The 21546-nt window shown below is 39.3% G+C and overlaps 1 protein-coding gene across 1 annotated transcript in view; it reads left to right on the top strand.

Annotated features, from left to right (window-relative positions):
• UBE3C (ubiquitin protein ligase E3C) overlaps nt 1-13830 on the top strand; it is a 74282-nt gene extending 60452 nt beyond the window's left edge. The window contains exons 20-23 of the mRNA XM_027648433.1: nt 5682-5870; nt 5972-6038; nt 6888-7018; nt 9942-13830. Of these exons, the coding sequence (XP_027504234.1) occupies nt 5682-5870; nt 5972-6038; nt 6888-7018; nt 9942-10112 (558 nt within the window). The 3' untranslated portion in view covers nt 10113-13830. The remainder of the gene's footprint in view (nt 1-5681; nt 5871-5971; nt 6039-6887; nt 7019-9941) is intronic.
• Nucleotides 13831-21546: the final 7716 nt, after the last annotated feature.

Raw genomic sequence — 21546 nt, 5'->3', positions numbered from 1 at the left:
AGGAAAAGAGCTTAATTTGCAGTCCTTATGTTGAATGTACATTATCTGTAGTTTTCAGCTAAACAACCACTTTAGTGTTTAATAAATTAGTGCCCAATAAATGCATCATAAATCTATCATTGTAAATAGCTGTCCTCATGGCAGTGTCCATCCACCAGCTGTGGCACAAAAGCATTATCTGCAATGAAAGACACATTCAAAAGGGGCTCTATTGCCTCTGTCAGTAGTAGAAGGTAGAAATTCTATTATCAGTGTATTGATTCCAATCCTGTAATGCGCTTTTAGATCCCATTAAACTATTGTCAAAGTGCATTCACCAGAAGTTGAAAAAGGTACTTAATAATTTGCACATTAGACCTGCTAATTAGGGGAGCTATGCCATCAACCTTATCTCCCAACCCCAAATAGCTTTGGCTTTTGATAAAGAACTATCTAATGCAGTGATAGCAGCATACATTTCAACTGCCTGGGTCTCCTGCATAAAATGGTGGCCAGTAAAAAAGTCTCAAAAGGATGTCAGGTGCCTTCAAGTAGCAATGTATATTGATTTAATTTTTCCCTTTATCTTGTACATTAGATGGTAATAAAATGGTTATAAAAAATCTGCAATAAGAATAAGGTTAACAAATTCAAGAAAACACCTTCTCTTTTCAGACCTCTCACCCTCCCTTTCTCTGAGTGAGAGGAGGAGGGTGAGTTTTGTGGCTGTCCAGGGGAAGAGGGGAGGTTGCAAGTGTGCATTCCTCTTCCCTCAGAAACGTTAGATGCTGTACTCCAGCAAGTTCTTCTCAAACATTGATTCTTGAGATTACATGGATCAGAAGTTGAGCACAAATCCACAGGAAAGCACTATGATATCCATGGCAGCAGTTCCTATGAAATCCATATCTTATGGAAGTTGGTGTTGGGACACCTTCTTGGGCTTTTTAAACAGGTGTGAATGCCATTGCTGTCACTGAAAATATGCTGACTCAGTAAAGGGGAGTTCTTTGCCTTTAAATTTCTTCGAGAGAAAATTTTGAAGTGTTAAAAATAGTTCTGAAAGTTTCTGTCTTGGCAACCTCTGTAACAGGATACAGCAGCTTAGATGAATTATTTTGGAGGTTTTTCAGAAGCAAAGCCTGATCCTTCTCAGGCAGATTCATAACACTTACAGCAAATGCATTCTTAGACACTGATATGCAATCTCCTACCTGAACTCCTGCCTGAACATCTGGAAAGCAGATGACAGGGAATGAAAGGAAAAAAAAAACACACCTTTATTGGCTTATTTTCAGAATGGGGAAGAAACTTCAGGGGTGATAGGAAAAAAAGTGATCAGAGCCCAAGGAAAAAAAGATGCAGTATTTTCATCTGTCCAGAAAACAAGTTTGTAGGAGTTCTTGACTGTGTAAGAGAGCTTTGTAAAATTGGAGGTTCTATGATTGTCTGAAGAGATACATGTCGAGTGTCTTCATGCACAAAGAAAGAATACTTAGATGACAGAAAAAAATATTTTTTCCTGAAGTATTTCCTACTTTATTGTCTAAATATTCCCTTTTTGTCTATTGGATTGGGAAGCAGCTGCAGCTGGTAGATCTATGTGAGAAGCCACAAGCTTAAAGTTTGTCTGCCAACAGAGACTTGCCTTTTTCTGCCCATCGTCACATTGCAATTCTGCTTTTTGTGACAGATTTGTCATAAGACAAATCTCCTGAATTCTGCTTGACAAAGATGTTATTTACTGTTTTGCTGATTTTTGGTGTGTATTTAATTCATTATTGTGATAATGTTCAAAATAGCAGATATAATAACTCAAAATGATTGTTTGAACTGCAGTCATATCTAAACCAGAGATTTACCTTTTTTTTTTTTACACAAACTGTGGTGGTTTTCCTAAATAAGAATATGAATATAAGTTGATTACGTTTTTAGTGTGTACCTGCAGAATCATATAATTGAATTCATAGCCAAGAAAATCTGAAGTGCAGGCAACTTGTTCAGAGTCAGAGGCCTGATGCAATACTTCTGTCCACAGTACTAAAAAATGCAGATTTTTGAAAATACGTGACTTTTCAATTTGAAGACATACTTTGTGAGTAGGGATTCAAATTCAGTTATCTGGGTATTGTCTGAATGGTCTGAATACTTCTCTTAAATTTTGCGTATGGTTTGATTGCCTTTAATACGTGAGATTTTGATAATGAACCAAGTTAAAATGCTTCTGTTTGTTTGTTTGTTTAAACTTAGATCTACAAAACAGAAACTAAAGTGATGACACAATGTAGTTTTCTAGTCTGGGCTGCCCCTTGTAACCTGTGTTATTGCCTTGCACCATCTAGTGGCGAAAATTGGATGGATAAAAGTGAAGATATAAGCTGATAAAGCTTTTAAGATGTATTAACTTGTGCTATGGCTTTTTGAAAAGGAACTCTTCAACAATCATTCCTGACTTTTACAATTAAGTGGGAATTGTGCAGAATTGTGCAGTAGTTCCTTTAAAACACCATGGAACATTGAATGACTGAAAGGTGAACTGCATTGACATTTACTGTAGCTTTACTCCCACCCAGTGTTACTGTTTTCTGTCTTCTGTTTTGCATCCCTCTTAGCCTTTATGGCAGACTATATTTATTATTCATGCTGCATTATCCATTTTGTCTCAGTCTTGGATGATACTTTGACAAAAGAGTGGTAAAATTAATCTCACATTGACAAACTCTGAAAAGGATAGTCAGATCACTGGAAAACCCCAGGAAATGCAGTTAACTGAGTGCTGTACTCTTGCTTGTGGCAATGGAGGGCTGTGGGGAGGAAGGGGAGTGTTGGATCAGAAATCGAGGTTTGCTAATTAAAAATATAAAAGGAATAATAGGATTTGTTAAAAAAGAACACTCTTTGTCTTGTTTTCTAAAACTAGTGGTCAAGAAAGAGTACAAGACTTTTTTTCTCTTATTTTAGGAAGAGCATTATAGCTTTGATTACAGAATGAATACAATTTCCTGACATCCTTAGAGCACTGTGGAGCCAATGCTATTACAATGCAAATGTAAATTAATCTATGTCCTATTTGTGTTTGCTGACCTGCAGGGAAGGTCAGACGTTTTACTTCACTTAGTTCTGGGTTGAATCTTAAAATACAGCAGTTTTCTAAATCACCCTGCCAGTAGTTCCCTTTTGCTGTTTTAGGAAAGAGGCTAGTTCAAGCATATTTTTTTGTAAATACTGAGCTTACAGACATTATAATTTGCAAATGTAATAATATTTATTAGTCAGTCTGTTGTTGGTGTCCCTATTCTCAAGAGAAGCTTGATGAGTTAGGTGATACAAATGTGCTTTAATATGGCCCAATTCAGTGTGTCCATACCTCAGAGAGAGGGATTGTATTGGGTGCAGTAGTGTCAAAAGAACAAGGAATTCTGCAGTTTGGCAAAACAAGTAGAGAAGGTTTGTAAGTGGGCAGAAAGAAAAGTATTAGTGGCGTTGAGGTCTCAACACTGATTTGTTCATGTGGAATGTCATTGGTAGCTCTGATACTGTAAAGGTGAAGGGGACGAGAATTGAATAAGTAAGAGAAAGCTTTCTGATCTTGTTAGACTTTGTAAAAGGGTATTTTATGGGAGGAAATCAAAGAAACCTAGCTTACTTTAGTAGAAACTTCAGTAAAAAAGTCTCTGGGAAGATTAATGACGTTGCCCATAAGTAATACATCATGGATGTAACTGAGGAGGAAGGAAGGAGCTGGTTAAGCTGTAGGACAGTATTGAAATTCCAGTGATAGTAAAATTACTGCAGTGGGATGAAACACAGTACATTTCTAGACTGCATTGTTGCCTGCAGTAGCAGAGGAGAAAGCAGGGCCCCTTCTCATCAGCTGTTTCCACTGTGGTATGGAACAAGTCCCGTACTTATAATAATACTCCTTGTGGACTTCACCAGCAAAAATACCCTCACCCTCAGGCCTGTCAGTGGCCCCAGACACTGGCCTGTACCCCTGGAGTGGCTGCCTGGCTCGCAGGGAGAGCCCTCCTACCTCCTGTGTCCCTGGTTCTTGCTGAAGGGGACTCGCTCAGAAGGGACCAAGCTGATGTGTGCAGGGTATGAAACAGTGACAGTTAAACTGGCACCTTCCTTTTACTTAATTCTTCCAGGAGTAGGGTATAGGCATAGTCAGTACAGCCTGCACACAGAGATGGTGGAGTATGGATGAGGTGTTTTACTGTAGGCATTAACAAAAGCAAGAAGTTTGCACTCCAAGGATTAAAGTGGGAAGTAAGATATATTTTTAACACCTTTTGTAATTCAGGTTGTGGTAGCTTATCAAAGAAGGTGGTAGATACTCCATCACAGGACTGCCTGTCTCTAAAAAATGTGCTCTAACTCATCTGTGGATTTATGGAGTTAAATACAGGAATCTCTAGACAGAATCCTCTGGCCTGTGTTACCTGGGAGGTCAGAATTCACAGGTCTTAATGGTCTCTTTCTCCTTAAAGAACTATGAATCAAGTAAAAATCTGAATGCTCAAAAGCACTATGAATTTTTAATCTTACCATTTTGCACATTTTGCTTAGCACTGGAACAGCTGACATTGCTAGGTATCATGCTACCAAAGGAGCTGTTCATATGTTTGATTCCTGTACTCTAAAGATGTCATCATTACCACAGACTGAAATGCACAGTTTTAAAAAAATTACTCCAGAGTGTAGAAAAACAAGTGGTTTCTGGAAGAGTTCAGAAGGTGACAGTATCTCAGCTTTTCAGGTTTTTTAATTCTCCTGTTAGTACTCTATTAATCCCTTCCAATTGGGCTGCTACTTCACCAAATTAACCTCATGCAGTAAAGACTAGAATATGCAAAGGCCTGTAGTGTTTTAATAACAACTACCCTTGATCCTTTGATCTTAATGCAATTACAGTATCTTTGGTTTGGGGGTTTTTCTTTAAAGACTCTTCCGTTCTGAGGTACCTTGGCATACTTGAAGGACAAAAGTTAAACTTCTCAGTAGAAAAAGAAATTTGCTTGTTTTTTACTTTTGTTGAATGTACTGAGCATGTGTAGTTTAGATTTTCAGCAGTAGGAGTTGTGAATGCTGAGCATTCTGTAAATCAGGCTTGTATCAGAATCTAAATTTTGACTCAGTGGACATTGCTTTTACCATAATGTGACCCTGCAGAATCCACCAGCATGAAACAGTTAGAGAAGAATCCAGCCAGTGCCACACACCTTCCCTAATCCAATGGGAAGGAGAATGCTCTGTGTGAGCTCTGTGCTTATACAGGCTGCTCTTTCTTCCAGGGCATTAGGTGGCATCAGTGAAGCTGGGGTGAGATGGCCAAGGGGCATATTTTCACCTCAGTTTCTGTCTTACTTGCAGTGGTGAATTTAGTATTACACACTGTTCCTATTATAGAGCTGTGACTGTGCTAAATCTGCTTTCTGGTGATAAACCATGGGGCCATGTGATCAGCTGCACTGGCAACTGGAGGTCTACGTCTAAAAACCAGATGCCATAGAATGTGCTCTTAGGAGTAAACCGAAACAAAGCCCTGCCTTCATAACTCGCCATCTTTTATCCTATTTTGAGGTGAATATTCTTGAGTATACTCTAGTCGACCTCAAATATACACATCACTTACTAGAGTGTTTTGCAGTTCAGTTTTATGGTTCCAGCACACAGAATTAAAGTTGCTGTGTTTATAGGTGGTGGAGCTGAAGCCAGGTGGAAAAGACATTCCCGTTACCAGCGCCAACCGCATCGCCTACATCCACCTGGTGGCAGACTACAGGTTAAACAAACAAATCCGGCAGCATTGCCTGGCTTTCCGTCAGGGACTGGCCAATGTCGTGAATCTTGAGTGGCTTCGAATGTTTGACCAGCAGGAAATACAGGTACTTCTGCTTAAAACTGCAGAAAACAATTGCTTTAAACAGAAATAAATCCTGAGGTTTTTTCGCCTGTAATGTAATGGTCTAATTTCCTTCTCTGTTAGGTTCTGACTTCTGGTGCCCAAGTTCCTATTAGTTTGGATGATCTTAAATCTTTCACAAATTATTCAGGTAAGCATATTTTGCTTATATAAAAACATGTATTATGACTGACTTGGGAATAAATAAACTTGCTTTTTACCCTAGCTTTCAAGAAAAAGTTATAGGGTCAATCTTGTTACCTGTGGCCAAACTCTGTGGACAGACCTGAATTTCAGAAGATTGGTTACATTTACAATCCAGTTTTATAAATGCTGGGAAATAGAGATATGTAGTTTATTTTATTCACGCACTTAAATGCAATTTTATAGTTGATAGTGTGTGTTCCTTTTCTAAATTAAAGGTAGTCAATGATTGTGTCTGGTTGATCTGAAAATAAATCTGCAAATGACTTTGGGATTGTTGTTTCTATTACCACATTCAGATACTTACATTTCTCAGACAGTCTGAAGAGAGAGCTCATATTTTTTCCTTGTGAGAAATGCAAGGTATCTTACTTCATTCTTTCCCTGCATTTATCATGAATGTAATCAAAAAGTAGCTACTAAATCATCGATTCACATCTGGGCTTTCCTCAACGTAAGTTGATTCATTCAGTAACGTCCTGGGTCTTGCAGATTTTGCACACTTTTGGAGTAATCTGGAGTTATTAGGTAAATGCTAAACTAAATAAAATTAATTCAAAATATGATTCAATGAAGAAAACTTCTGTTAAGAAGCTGAGGGATACAGTAGCCATAGATAAGAAATGAAACTGAAAATGCAGTTCTCAGAGATCTGTAGATACTGGAAATTAGCAATATCAGCCTGCTGGTTACAATATTTTCCCCAAACTTTTCAGGATTTATGCTAGGTTTTCCTGAAGAATTTATTTGTTACATAAAACTATTCTGTCTATAAATCATTTACCTCTCATTGTAGGTGGCTACACAGCAGACCATCCTGTAATTAAAATATTCTGGAGAGTTGTTGAAAGCTTCACTGATGAAGAGAAACGCAAACTACTCAAATTTGTAACAAGCTGCTCTCGACCCCCTCTTCTGGGATTTAAGGTACATGTCCTCTGACTGCCTGGCAAGTTTCTGTAAATGCTGCAGATGTTGATCCAAGCTTTTCTCATCTGTAGGAATCTACAATTTGAGAAGAGTATTCCTCTGTCACTCCTGAAACACCTTCAGTGTTTGCATTTGCATGTGCAATAAGTATAGTTTTAAAATACTAAATGAAGTGTTATTCTGTTTTTTCTGTTTTAACTGCAAAACCTACAAACCCATTGGTCAGAGCATTTGCTGTGTGTCATTGAAAGCCCTTGCTGCCATTTCATGTTCCTGTGCAGAAGCAGAATTGCTACCAGTTTCAAGGAACAGGTTGACTTAAGAATAGTGTTTTTAAGTCAGGCAAAAGAGAAATGAGGATATAAAAGCAGCTATTAAATTTGAACCACTTAAATTAACCGTTTGAAGCAGGACATGTATTATGTTTCCTTCTAATTCACATTTACCTGCTTTTAGGTCACAGCTCAGTACCCTTTGTAGATAAATATTTTATTGCTATCTCCAGATTGCTATTTACAGGGAAGTTTTAAGTACGAAGAAAACTTTTTGTCTACTGCTGATAAAACTAAAGAGAGGCCAAGGCAAGGTGAAGACATTTTGAAACTAAATTCTGGGGATATTCTACCCATGAGTTTCACTGCACTGCAAAATTCTGGTTTAAAACCAGTCGTGGACTTAATTTCCTCTGAAATGTGGGAACATTCAGTGCTGTGTGGTGGTGTTACCATAGGATGGCAACATGTCCTCCATCTTCAGTATCTATAATCTATAGCTCAGCTGCACTCCTTTTATAGACACACCTAGGAGAGGAACTGGCACTTTCAGTTGGCAGTTTGTCTGACTTGCTCTATATGTCAACTTCAGGATGAAATGAATCATCTTAGACTCCACAAAACATACTAACTAGATTCCCTGTAACAATAAAGAGCATCCATGGATTTGGATATGGAGACAATGGAGATGGCTGCTTAATCACGTGAATCCTATCTAGGGTATTCGTTGACTGATTTACGTGAATGATTATTTAAAAGCCTGCAAGCATTTCTCCTAAACTTCCCAAGACCATGTGAATATCACTGTACAGGACTCTAGCAATGAGCAGGACAGCAGGAAGGACAATTAGAAAACTGTAGGATGAGACCAAGATAGAACAGTGCACATCAGTTGTGTGAGGGAGAACTGGGAAACAGCTGTGTGGAAACCAGTTAAACAGAAGTCTCCGTTTGTTGTCATCCTGTTTAATTACAAGGGGAGAGGAGGAAATGCAGATGTAGGTACCCAGCTTTGAGGTAGCCAGTGTGACATTTGAAGAGATGGAGGAAATGAATCAAAAGTCTGAAAATATTAAGGCTGACAGTGACACAGCTAAATGTGGAAAGCTGAAGTTTGTATGTGCACTTGGGAGATAGGCCACGAACTGACTTTTAACATATTTGACTAGGAAAAAATGGAAGTGACTGCAGTAGTATCTTGTTAACAGGGATTTACCACCTAACCAGGGGCTTGCCAGGAAATGTTTGCCAGAAAAGGAAGTGGGTAACTGGTATTGTCATCAGCAGTAATGTCCTGTTAGCCTGTGACAGTGTGTCATTTAATGCTTTGAAGGTGAAGAGTGTGAAGCCACGGGAGTGCTGAGTATTACTGGCCAAATAACTGAACCATATTTATGTTGCTGGTAGATGATCTTCAAAATTTGTTTACACTCTTGTAATGTATTTGTCCTGTGTTTTTCTGAGGGAATCATAATTTCTGGGTTATCACTCTGAAATCTTCTGTATGCTTTATATTGTGGAACTGGCATGTTTTCTTCAAGTTAGTGCATGTTAATTTAAAATAAGGAAATGTCTTGACATTCACAGCTTATAGATAGCACAGTCTAGCATCATTTTAAAATTTTAAACTTTCACTGCCAGAGTCAGGCTCAGAATAACATTTACTAAAGCTAATCAAAGTTTAATAAGTTTAAAAAATGTCATTGTTACGGACAAAAAAAAAATCATTAAAGTGTGGTTGAAAATTGTTAAGTTCCAATCAGGTCACATAATAAATTGATGATACTTTTCACTTCCAAACTATTGCATTTTCCTGCTGTATAGTATTTAATTATGCAACAAATGGTGCCCTTGGCATGACATTTCAATTTAGAACTCCATTTTTCCATTTTTAAAGCTAAAGTAGGGGAATTCAATTAGCATTTTGAAAGGAACACTAAAAATGCAGCATTTTAGCTGTGAAATACTTTTAAGGCCTCCATTTGAACAATAATTTAGCTTAGAATCTCATTGACCTTTTGCCTTTGGAGCTGGAATTTTTCTCCAGTTTCTAAAATCAGAACTTTTTTACCTCAGGCAGGCATTTGATAAGATGAATACTGTCTTGCCAGCAAAAGCAGTGCTTTAGAGGTAAAAAATAAATATTTTTTTTTTCACTATACTCCTTCTCAGAAGAAAAGAAAGGGATATTATTAAAACAATGAAATATTACATACAGAATATTTTAAAGTGCGTTATCACATCAGAAGAATAATCAGGATTTGACAAGGTTATATCGTTATGGACTCACTCTGCCTATCTGTGTTATGTTTTTGTGGCATTGTAAATGTGTATGATAGACTGTATGAACAATAACAAATCATTATATTCTCTAATATATATCATATTAGAGCCAACTAAATTGCCTTGTGTTTTGCAAATCAGTGGATCTGGGTGGGGACAAGGTAGAGCAAGGTACTACACAATTGAAGAGTGGTTTTGGTGCTACCAGGAATGAAGGAAAATGCTATTTGAGTATGTAATTGTGACAGGTGTTAATCTAGTGATTTATTTCCTAGAAATGTGTGCCAGCTACTGCAGAGTAGGTTTTGGCTTGTATATCTTTTTTTTGATATGTTTTTTTTTGTTGTTGTTGTTGCATTTTCCAGGAGTTATATCCTGCATTTTGCATTCACAATGGAGGATCTGATTTAGACAGGCTACCTACTGCCAGTACCTGCATGAACTTGCTGAAGCTTCCTGAGTTTTATGATGAAAATCTGATGAGAAGCAAACTTCTTTATGCCATTGAATGTGCTGCTGGATTTGAATTAAGCTGAGTCGAACTGATGCTTATTTGGATGATCTGCAGAGGAACTAACCAGTGCCTACTCTATAAGCAGCACCCATACCCAAGCAGTTCTAAGGGAATTCTGTCTAGATTTCTGCAGCTCTTGTGTCTTATCAAATGCCCTCAAATAGGTTTCATTTCTAAACACGATTTCCTAGCTTTCATTACTGAATATTATGTTGACACCGCTTTATGATTCAAAACAATGAATGCTGTGTGCAGTGTGGCTGATTTCTGTGTTTATGTGAAGAAAGAGCACATTTAAAGAACAGTGACATCTCAGTGAAATTAACCAAAGATGAAGCTTTGGCTTTGTGCTGTTCAAACATAAATAATATTACAAACTGGCAATAAAGTTGCGTACCGTGTAGTGCATTGGGATGAGACAGGGCTAACATCCTGCAATTAATCTTTTAGATGGAAGGGAAGCAGATGTTTGCAGATATCCCAGAACTGAGGATGAAAATGCTTAATTACTGGTAACCTAACATCTTTACTTACGTTGTGGAATTGTTTACAAGTCACAGAGAGATGGGCAATCACCAACTGGTTGTGTGTATAGACTGGGGAATGAGGGGCTGGAGACCAGCTGTGGAAAGGGACCCGGGGGTCCTTGTCCATGGAAAATTGGATATGAGTCAGCAGTGCCCTGGCAGCCTGGCTGCATCATTACCACTTGGACACTGTTCTGAATGGATGTGAGTATCCAGGTTTTCCCTGTCCTGTTTCTGTCTTTTGTGCCCGTACAGGTTTTTTGGTTGGTTGGTTTATTTCAAATGAATCAGACTCCTATTGCATACACAGTACAAACAAAAATCATCACTTTGGGAAAATACACATGTAACAATTATTAAAATTATTTGAACCAAAGTTATCAGGCTTTATCTTTTATATTTGAAGCCTGTGGTGTTCACATTCCTTTTCCCTATCATTTATTTCCATCTTAGATACCATATCTGTGCCGTAGAACTAATCAAATTAATTTTTTTTTTGTGATTAAACAACCTTTATATCCATCTCCCTGCAGTATTTCTGCTGTGACAAGTAAGTGGGAATATGCTGCTTAATAAAATTTGATATCTGGGGGAAAAAGTGCTTTCATATGGAAGGAGCTGATCCTCTAGTAGTAGGCACATTGTAGGGTTTCATATGCAAACTGCAGTCAATTTAAAAAAGGAATTATAGTTCAGACTATAAGATTCATAACTGCATCCCTCTGAACTTTAGTTTTATATTTTAAATCATCAAAAATTACAATCAAATTTGTATTCATCTCTTATGCAAAAAAATATTTTGCTGTTACTGGAAACTCCGCTGGATTTCCTATTTAATAAGCAGTAACCAGCAATATCCTTTTAAATGTGGGAAAACTGAGTGATTTTAAGATGTTTACTAGTAACCATATAAAAATGTATAATTTCTTAATTTGGGTAATAAATGAAGTGTTAAAATACTATTTGTAGTCTTGATGTACAGAAATAAAACAATCGGTTTTCTTTTTGGTTTTGCTTTAGGCTTTTTATTTATGTTAAGTATTACGTACCCAACCTATTCTTTATCCCAAATTCTTTTCTTGTATATTTTTCTACATAAATTATGGAACTTGTAAAGAGGTTGAAAAAGAGATCAGTAATAGTGGAACTGCCTCCTCTTAATTGCAAAACCTGAACACTTCTTTTAGATAGCATTATTTATTTTAGAACCTAATGCTTTAAATATTTTAAAATTATTTTTCAGTTCCATTATTTTACTACATTGGGTAGTGTTGTATCTGTATTTTGTAAAATTAAATTAAATTTTTCTATTAAATATTTGTATTTTGAAGATTGTATTGGAGTCATGCCAAGTCCCGGTAATGTTTGCTTTCTGCTTTTCAAAAGGAGACAGTGCACACTATTCCTGTCTGTGACCAGGGAAGCAGCGGGTTCCACAGGGAGTTTAGGCTGGGGGGGAAGTGTGAGCTGCAGAGAGGTGTAACTGCAGGAATCACAGAGCTGCAGAAAACTTCCCTAGAGAACTTGAGTTGGCTGAAAATACTCCGACATTTTATTTCTTTGGTATGTAGCACTCGGTGACCTCGTTTGTATATTCTGTACAGTAAGTGTGAAATTCTGACACTGGCAGGTCACTGAGAACAGTTGTAGCCCAGATCTCATTCTGCAGGTACCCGGCTGGAAGTCTGTGCTGCAACAGCTTCACCTCCCTCAGACTGCAGTGAGAGGAGTGAGGGGCTTTCCTTTGGCAACCGGTGCTTACACTTCTGCCAGCTGTTTTCAGAGAGTCAGGATGAAGCACAAGTTCCTGCTTTCCCATGATCTGTTGCTGGATATTTTAAGGAGCAAGGTATGAGAAGTAACATAGGCGTGTAGTTAGTCATGTCCTGAGGAGCTGGAGGGTTGAAATGATCTCTCACAGCACTTACACAGCGAGAATTGTTTCTATATGGAACTGGATTTTCTGTTTTTCAGAAGAAGAGCAAACTGTCTCCCAGTTGTGATGCTCCCAGAGTTTAGGTAGGCAGAGGCAGTAAACACCATGCAAGTAACCTGAAATATTCTTGTAGATTTGACCATCAGAATTATGGCAGTAATAATTATGGGTTTGGGGTTGGTTTCTGTACAAGATAACCCTTACAGTAAATTTCTGTACTACAGTGTTTCATCCTCCTAGTTCAGTACTTGTTTTTTGAAAAATGACAGCATTTTATGATTGGTTTTTGTTTTCAAATAAATTTGGGTTTATAATTTTGTAACCTGTTCTAAAAACATTTTTGTCAAGGTCTGTATGATGGAAGAGGTCACAAATTTTTCATCTCTACAGAATTAACAGGCATTAAAAATGGAATAAAGAAATAAAATTAGCAGTTGGTCTGTTTATCTCAATGAGAATTTTTCCAGATAGGGGTTTAGTCCTATTAGCTGGATTAAAAAAAAAATAAAACACAGCAAACCACAACAGAAATGATGGGCCTTGTTCCTTAATCTCAGTTGTCTTCCATCATTGTCCTGAAAGCCAAACTTGCATAAATTTCATAAAACTCTTTCATGATTTCTAGGGAGCATTTATATATCTACAAAAGAGGAAAGATTTTCCTCCAGTTTCTTGTGTAAACACTGAGCTGACAGAAGTTTGATTTGAACAGTGAGGATATCTTCAGTTATTTTTATGTGGGCTGCTCCATAATTTAAAAAAAAGGAGAGCTTCCTGATGCTATTATAGTAGCAATGTGGACAGTTTTTTTGGTACCACTTGAATAATACAGCACAAACATCCTAATTTGATGCTATAACGTGGTATGGAATTCAAAGAAGACACTTTGAGTGCAGTGAGGTCATAAATTTCAGTTTATACCAAAAACTGTTTGTTAAATGCCAGTGAGACAGCACATACTCTTTTCACCACTGAAAAATAGTACAGCACAGAAAATAAAAGGAAAAAACAATAGAAGAATATTTTGTTGGATCTGTGATTTTTTTGTATTTATAATTATATGCAAAAACTCTACAACATTTGCTCATATACATGACTGTGTTAATAATGGTTTGTGATGTAAATGCTTGTTACTTTTTTTTTCATAATGCTTTGCCTGTCAGTGAAGGAGAGAAGAAATGAACATGGTCTGTAAAACTGATCAGGATATCTATATTTTTATGGACTTATGCTTTTGTGAATAAAATAATTTGAGTTTTCTTGAAACTCTGCAGAAACACTATTTTCTTTCATTTTTTGCAGTAAATTGGGCATTTTCTTTTTAAAGATTGATGATACTGAATAAGTTCCAAAAGAAGCCGATATTAACTAGTCATTGATCTTAAAGTTCCTACTGCTGGAGCAGGCTGCCCAGGGCAGTGGTGGAGTCACCATCCCTGGAGGGATTGAAAAGATGTGTAGATGTGGCCCTCAAGGACATGGTTTAGTGGTGGGCTTGGCAGTGCTGGGTTAGTGGTTGGACTCGATGATCTCAGAGGTCTTTTACAACCTAAACTGTCCTATGATTCTACTGCTTCAGAATGATTTGTACCTTCAGTTTTTGAGCTGTGAAGTTCCCACTCTGTCAGCCAAGCTGCATCTCACAGGTTTGGCTTTGTTTCAGTGTGTCTTTCAAACAGCGTAGCTAGCATCACTTGATGTGCTTTGAAGAGACTTCTTAGAATGAAACTCCATGGATAAAAACCTGAGAAGCTGTAATTCATAGTGAAGAATGCTGCTCTGTCAGCAAACGTGTACAAAAACGTCTCTTTCAGCTTCTTCTGGAATTTTAGCACATATGTGGGCTCTTCTGAAGGTGCAGTTTAATTTTTATCTCCTTTGATAATTACAATTTTCTGCTTCCCTTTGCTTACTTATTTTCATTGCTAAATACGCTTTTAGTTCCACTGTAGTATTTATAAAGTTAATATTGTGCATGTTTGTTTTTTAATACTTAGAAATAGCAGCATAAATGCTTCAGCTTACCTGCCACTACAATGTGGTTAACATAAAATTACAGAAAACTCATCGTGTGGGGCATCTCATAATTTGTAGCATTAATAGAAAACAAATGCCCAGGTGTCTTGCCTGTCTTTCAGTATGTATCTGATAGTCTGGAAAGCTTATTAAGTTTCTCACAAGTGTAGAGAGATAACACAAGGCAAAAAGTGACTATGAAGTTTATACCAGTTAAATCCATTTCAAGGAACAGAATGGTTGCAGTCAGCAGGAATGTCTGGAGATCACCTTGTCCAACCCCTCTGCTCAAAGCAGGGTCACCTACAGCAGGTTGCTCAAGACCTGATCTCATCTCTCTGGTGACCACGGGTGGGACCCAAGGGCATGGTCTGGAGCTGTCTCAGGGGAGGTTTAGGTTGGATATTAGGAAAAGGTTCTTCACCCAGAGGGTGGTTGGGCACTGGAACAGGCTCCCCAGGGCAGTGGTCACAGCACCAAGCCTGACAGAGCTCAAGAAGCGTTTGGATGACACCCTCAGGCACATAGTGTGACTCTTGGGGATGGTCCTGTGCAGGGCCAGGAGTTGCACTTGATGATCCTTGTGGACCCATTCCAACTGAGCATGTTCTGTGATTGTGTGACCTTGCCCCATGGAGTTTGGAATGTCTCCGTGGATGGAGAATCCACAATTTCTCTGGGCCACCTGTTTTCAGTGTTCAATTAACTTTACAATAAAACATTTTTAAATCAAGTTTAAACACATTTCTTTTATTCCAGTTTGTATCCATTGCCTCTTGTTCTGTCACTGGGTGGTACTAAGGAATCAGAGCCTTCTCCAGGCTGAACAGCCCCAGTTCTCTCAGCCTCTCCTCATATGACACACGCTGCAAAGCCTTAATCATCTTTCTGACTTGCTTGTTAGTGAACACAGCAGCATCTAAATACCTTTTGTGGACTTTGATGTGACTGGGAAGCGAGCAGATGACACTAACTCTTCTTCCTTGTCAGATGCCTGTAGTTGTTAATCAGTGGCACTTATCAGGTAGGGTTGAATTTAAGATTTTATGGCCTTTTTCAATTTCCAGCACTGCTTTGACTCTTCAAGGATTTTGCAAATCTCTTACAACTGCAAAATAGCAGACTCAGTAAAAACTGAGCTCTGAATTATTTTCACAAATTTTTACAGATACAAGGCTAAACATTGATGCAAAAAACATAGGACTGGTACTAAATCACCTAAATGGGTATCCATTTCTTCTGCCAGCAACAATATCAAACATCTAGAAGAGCAACTTCTTGGATAAACTTCTGTAATTTGGCTGTTTTCTGGAGCCTGGGTAGCCCAGAATCCAGCAAAGCACATCACACAGTCAAACAGGAGAAACACAGGAACTCTGACTGGCACCAATGGGACATAAAGGCAGGCACAGATGTCCTGCAGCTTGATTTCATGCTGTCAAGGGATGAACTTTTCCTATACGATGGTTAAACTCTTGCTACATTTAATGCCAGAATAATTGCTCTCCAGTCTGGGGCTAAGTTCCCCTGTCCACAGCTCTGTAGAAAACACACATTCTGTTTGCAAAGTTTGTTCATGTATTTATGGAAGCAGCATGCTCAAATGTCCTACTATATTTAACATCAGTCTTTTCTGCATTCCCAGAGCAGCTGTTTGTTCATTCTGTGTAACATTTAACTGAAAAGTAGTTTTACATTATTTCTATTTTATTCTTTGTTTATAGTTACACATAGTTCTTGATTGCTGAAGAAGGAAACAGGCATTCACCAGATGGTGTTATTTCAGATCATCTTGTTACTGCTCCTTGCCCAAATGTTAGACCTGGGAAAAGCATCTCTCCTCAGTTGCTATGTAGTTTTGCTGTATGTTGTCAAACAGACCTTCTGAAGGAATTGTTTCCTTCTAGACCTTGTGTCTTTAATTAAGAATAATTCTTTTTGTTACATTAAGAATAATTATTTTCATTACTCTGCTTAACTGCGTTTCTCTGCACTTCCAGGCAAACAGCAGCAGAGCTCAAAGTTCTGCAGAGATATTTTAGGTCTAATTACCTAGTAGATCTGTCTGGTTATTGATGGAAACTTACATAGAATTAACTAATATTTGCCATTGGCGTATAGATAAGAAAGCATATCCCTGATCAAGTTAATGAACATAAATGCTGATCAAGCTGTCCTTGCAAGGAATAAGCACTTGGCATAAGCTGTGAGATCCTACTGCCCACAACAGTTCCTGGGTTGTTGTCTGCAGACCCCAAATAATCAGCAGAACACATCTGATGCTTTGGGAGGAATTGGCAAAAACACCAGCTATGCTGAAATATTTTAACCACTTTCAAAACCATCCACTTGGCTCAGGCTTTTGCTTACAAAGTGGAGTCCAGATAAACTTGCAGCCTCTAGATTACCTAAGAAGCACTGTTCAGAGAAAAATTGAGGTTGTGCTCAGCAAAAAAACCACTGGAGAATGCTAATGAAAATTGGTTATTTTGTGCTTCTAATGCTTCTACTGAAAGTTTTAAACACTAGGTGTATTGCCCATATTTCAAGTCTAATTGTTTCTGATAAGCTATCAGCAAAAAGTTAATGCTTATATTTAATTGTGGCACTTTCCAGAATTACTTTGCCAGCAGTACTGTAATTAAATGACGTGAGAACAGTCTTTGATACATTTGCTCATAATCTTTGTTAAAACCAAAAATAGAATCTGTAAATAGAAAAACTGGATGCATTAAGCAGCAGGGCAGAGCAGCAGGCTGGGAAGGCTACAGCCATTACCACCTCAAAAGGACTAATATTAATGTCTCTCTAATGCAGCATTTTTAAGCATTTCTTGTGTTCTGATGGGCTTTTCATAATTGACCTCCATAAATAATAGAAGAAGAATCTGGGAACTATGTGAATTGCTAATACCTCCTGGAATGCTGCCACATTATTTCCATCATTAGGTTATAGCTACCAGTTAGGCCTGAATTCATCTCATTTAACTTCAGCCATCTGTAAAGAGGCTGTCGAGGCACTTCCGATGAAGAGAGGCAGCCCAGGGACAGGGCTGGGCAGATCTTTCTTTCCTAAAACACATCTCCAAAGTGAGTGGAATGAACTGTGCCCTGGAGGTGCCCCCTCCTCCTCTCCCTCTTCATAGTCAGTGGCTTTAAACCAGGTTCTTGACTCTGAGACAGCTGAAGTAGGGAGAAGTGAACCAGACCTTTCCCTCATGTTCCCAGGTGAGAGTTGAAAGTTCTTGAACAATGAAGATCCTTCGATAACAGAGTTTATTCTGATCCATGACTCAGCACTTGGATACCAGCCCAGATCTGCCTGGATCTTTGATACCAGCTTTGACAGACCCACTAGACCTTATCAGCTTTTGTTATTGGAATGTTGATGCTCTGCCAGCAACATCAGATTTAATGCTCCTTAACTTCTGCTGCAAGCAGCTAGACATAAAAGCATAGAACACTTTGACTTTATACTTTTGCAAATACCTTTGAAAGTTTTCTGAATCTAAAAGCTTTTCAGTTTTATTATTCCTATAAATGGATCTAATTAAGCATGTTAATGAAGTGAGTTATGTAATCCTTTTGGATTTCAGTGAAGCTTTCGATACTGTCTCTCCCAGTATCCTTTCTGGACAAAATGCCCAGTGCACAGCTGGATAAACACATCATGTGGTGGGTGAGCAATTAACTCACAGGTCGAGCTCAAAGGGTAATAATGAATGGAGTGACATCAGACCGGAGACCTGTCACTAGTGGGATTCTGCAGGGCTCCATCTGAGCCTCTGTGCTTTCAACATCATCATAAATGACTGGGATGCAGGACTGGAGAGGATACTAAGTCGGGAGGAGCTGCTGATTCCCTCAAAGGCAGGGAGGCCCTGCAGAGAGACCTGGATGAATGAGAGGGCTGGGCAATCACCAACCACGTGAAGTTTAACAAGGCAAAGTGCTGGATTCTTCATCTGGAATGGGGCAACCCTGGCTGTTCATACACACGGGGGAATGAGATGCTGGAAAGCAGTGCTGCAAAAAGGGATGGGGGGGTCCTGGTCGGTGGCCAGTTGGGCTTGAGTCAGCAGTGCCCTGGCAGCCAGGAGGGCCAGTCTGGGGTGCCTCAGGCAAAGCATTGCCAGCAGTGCGAGGGAGGGGATTGTCCCTCTCTGCTCTGCACTGAGGAGGCATCACCTTGGATACTGTGTGCAGTTTTGGACACCACAATATAAGGATGTTAAGCCACTGGAGAGTGTCCAAAGGAGGGCAATGAGGATGATGAAGGGCCTTGAGTGGAAGCCATATGAGGTGCAGAAGAGGGCACTTGGTCTGTTCAGCTGGAAGAGACTGAGGGGAGGCATCATTGCAGTTACAACTTCCTTGTGAGGGGAAGAGGAAGGGCAGGCACTGTGATGACCAGTGACAGAACCCAAGGGAATGGCCTGAAGTTGTGTCAGGAGAGGTTTTAGGTTGGATATTAGGAAAAGGTTTTTCCCCCAGAGGGTGGCTGGGCACTGAACAGGCTCCTCAGAGCAGTGGTCACAGCACCGAGCCTGACGGAGCTCAAGAAGCATTTGGACAATTCTCTCAGGCACATGGTGGGATCCTTGGGGTTGTTCTGTGCAATGACTTAGATGATCCTTATGGGTTCTTTCCAACTCAGGATATTCTGTCATTCAATGTTGCCATGCTACCTCTTTCTACAAATCCTGCGTCTTTCCCTGTGACATTGCCTCTGAAGAGAAGGAATGTGGCTTTGGCTCTTTACCTTATGCAGTGTTAACTTTGTACACAGAGACTGCAAGGCCCTTCCATTGCATGGAAAACACTGACAGAGGCAGTTCTCGTTTAAAGGCTTTCAAACTACTGTAAGACATCTAAGTGTGATTAATGTTAAAGTTTTGTTCTGAGAAATCTTAACTGAGTGGGACTGAATATACAGATCAAATCGAACTATGGGTCAGAAGAATTTTAATTAATTCTTGGGGAACTAGTCAGTCCTGTTCTGTGGTACTTGAACTATGTCACTTGAGTGAGAGAAAGGGAGGGAAAAGCTGGTTCAGCAGTACCTGACTATAGTTACAAACATCATTTATCAGAGTGCTACTCTTAAAAGCAAAGTAATCATAGCCATTGTATCTATTTTGAGCTTTGGGTGATCTGGGAGAAGCAGAGACTTTGCCTGGGCACATATGGATTAGCCTGAAAAAGATCCCAGAAGCTGAGCTGACCCACTGAAGATCTGGAGGGGTAAGAGATGTGTGTGCTGCCACCCGGGGCTAAGGCAAGGAGTGCACTGGGCACAGCAGCATTTCCTTCACTGCTTACCTGCAAGCAATGTTCTTCTGATCAGAAAACAAACAGAAGCCAAGAAAACAAGACCATGTTTTGAAATCACTCTATAATTTATGTTTCTCTGTTAAATTCTACTGGAAGGTGACCAAAGGGATAAGAAATCTGTCACTGTTAATGTTTTTACAGATTCATCCTCTTAGTCTTGCACTCCCAAACTACTGTTAACTTGTAACCCATGTTACAAGTGTTTCTGTGCACAAAAAAATGCTTAGGGTTAAACCTTGTCAAGATGACTTCAGGTGGAATGCTTGGTCATTTACCAAGGTCATTTACCCCCATCAAGGGGGAGCTTGAACCACAGGTGGGAGGTAGAAACTTCTGCCTTTGGTAGGAGCAGCCTGATGGACACTGAGTTAGAGAGCCTCAGCCTGGAGTCTCTGGAATGACTTCTCCCCACACCTGAGACTCCAAGGTATAAGTAGTAGAAATCCCTTATCTGTTCCCTCTGTCCCACTGTTCCCAAGTGTCACCAAGTCGATGGGGGTCCCATGGCACTCTGTGCCAGCCCAGGCTGCCTCCTGCAGAGACACTGGGATTGGCTTCTGCCTGGGCGCAGTTCCAGAGCTCACCAAACCTGGTGTCACAAGCGTAAGGTGGTAAAGCTCTCGGAATTGGGGCACTGGGGAGATTCCTGTAAGCAGCTCTGCAGAATCCGGCTCAGGTCAGCTGGGGACAAGCTGGGGTCACATTGTTTTACTACAGGAGTTTTGGGGACAGTGACTTTGCACACTCACATGGATCTCTTCAGTCTACCCTGCAGTAGTACTTCTGGTGGGCTTTGCCGTGTGTTACTGCCTTTCCTTGTAACACGGAGAGCAGAAAATTAGATATCATGGGCACGATATAAACAAACTTTTAAAAATGAAACACTTCTTGTTATTGTTCGGTGTTAGACACAATCTGAGCTCTCAAAGATCATAAGTTAAAGAAAAGAGGTGCCCTAATAAATTACATTTGTAATTGGTGGCTCTGCAAACTACCTGCTCTGTAAAGTCTCAGGAAATGTCTTCATATCCCACTTCAAAGACAAGCAGAAACCAATCAAAATATAGTTTGGATTTTTTTTCTTTATTACATAAGTTTTTTGTTTGTCTCTATAACTTTGTTTGGAAACATTTATTTACACTCTCCGTGTTTTACTGTAGAAAATGCCAAACTGGATCTCATACAGCTCACCCTGCCCTCAGCTGTGAGTGAGTACTTCACCTCCTCATGCCTTACTTTCTCCAAATGCAAAACTGATCTCTAAGCCTTCCCAGATATTATTCCTGTATCTGAAGGATGCTAATGGAGAGCTACACTGTCTAGAGTCAGAACAGTGTCAGAAAGTCCGTGGGCAAATTAATGTAATGATAACAATTGTGTTAAAGGAGCCATGGTCCTGGTTTCATTGATGTAGACAGTGTTTTGATTTCAACCCCGTAATTCCATGTAGAATCATGCTTCTTTGACATGTTCTGCTTGTGTGGATAAATAGCAAATTTGGTACGATGGTTGACATCCATCATACCTTTTATATAAAATCTGCTCTGTAAACAAAGCCAAGTAACTGCCTCATGCACTACTTCTGTCTTGTTTACTGCAGGTCATGTTTTTAGGACTCTTCATACTTTGTTCTCCCCTGTCATT

This window comes from Corapipo altera, unplaced genomic scaffold, assembly GCF_003945725.1.
Source record: "Corapipo altera isolate COAL_440 unplaced genomic scaffold, ASM394572v1 47, whole genome shotgun sequence".
Classification (NCBI taxonomy): Eukaryota; Metazoa; Chordata; class Aves; order Passeriformes; family Pipridae; genus Corapipo; species Corapipo altera.
This window is presented reverse-complemented; position numbering and strand designations above follow the sequence as displayed.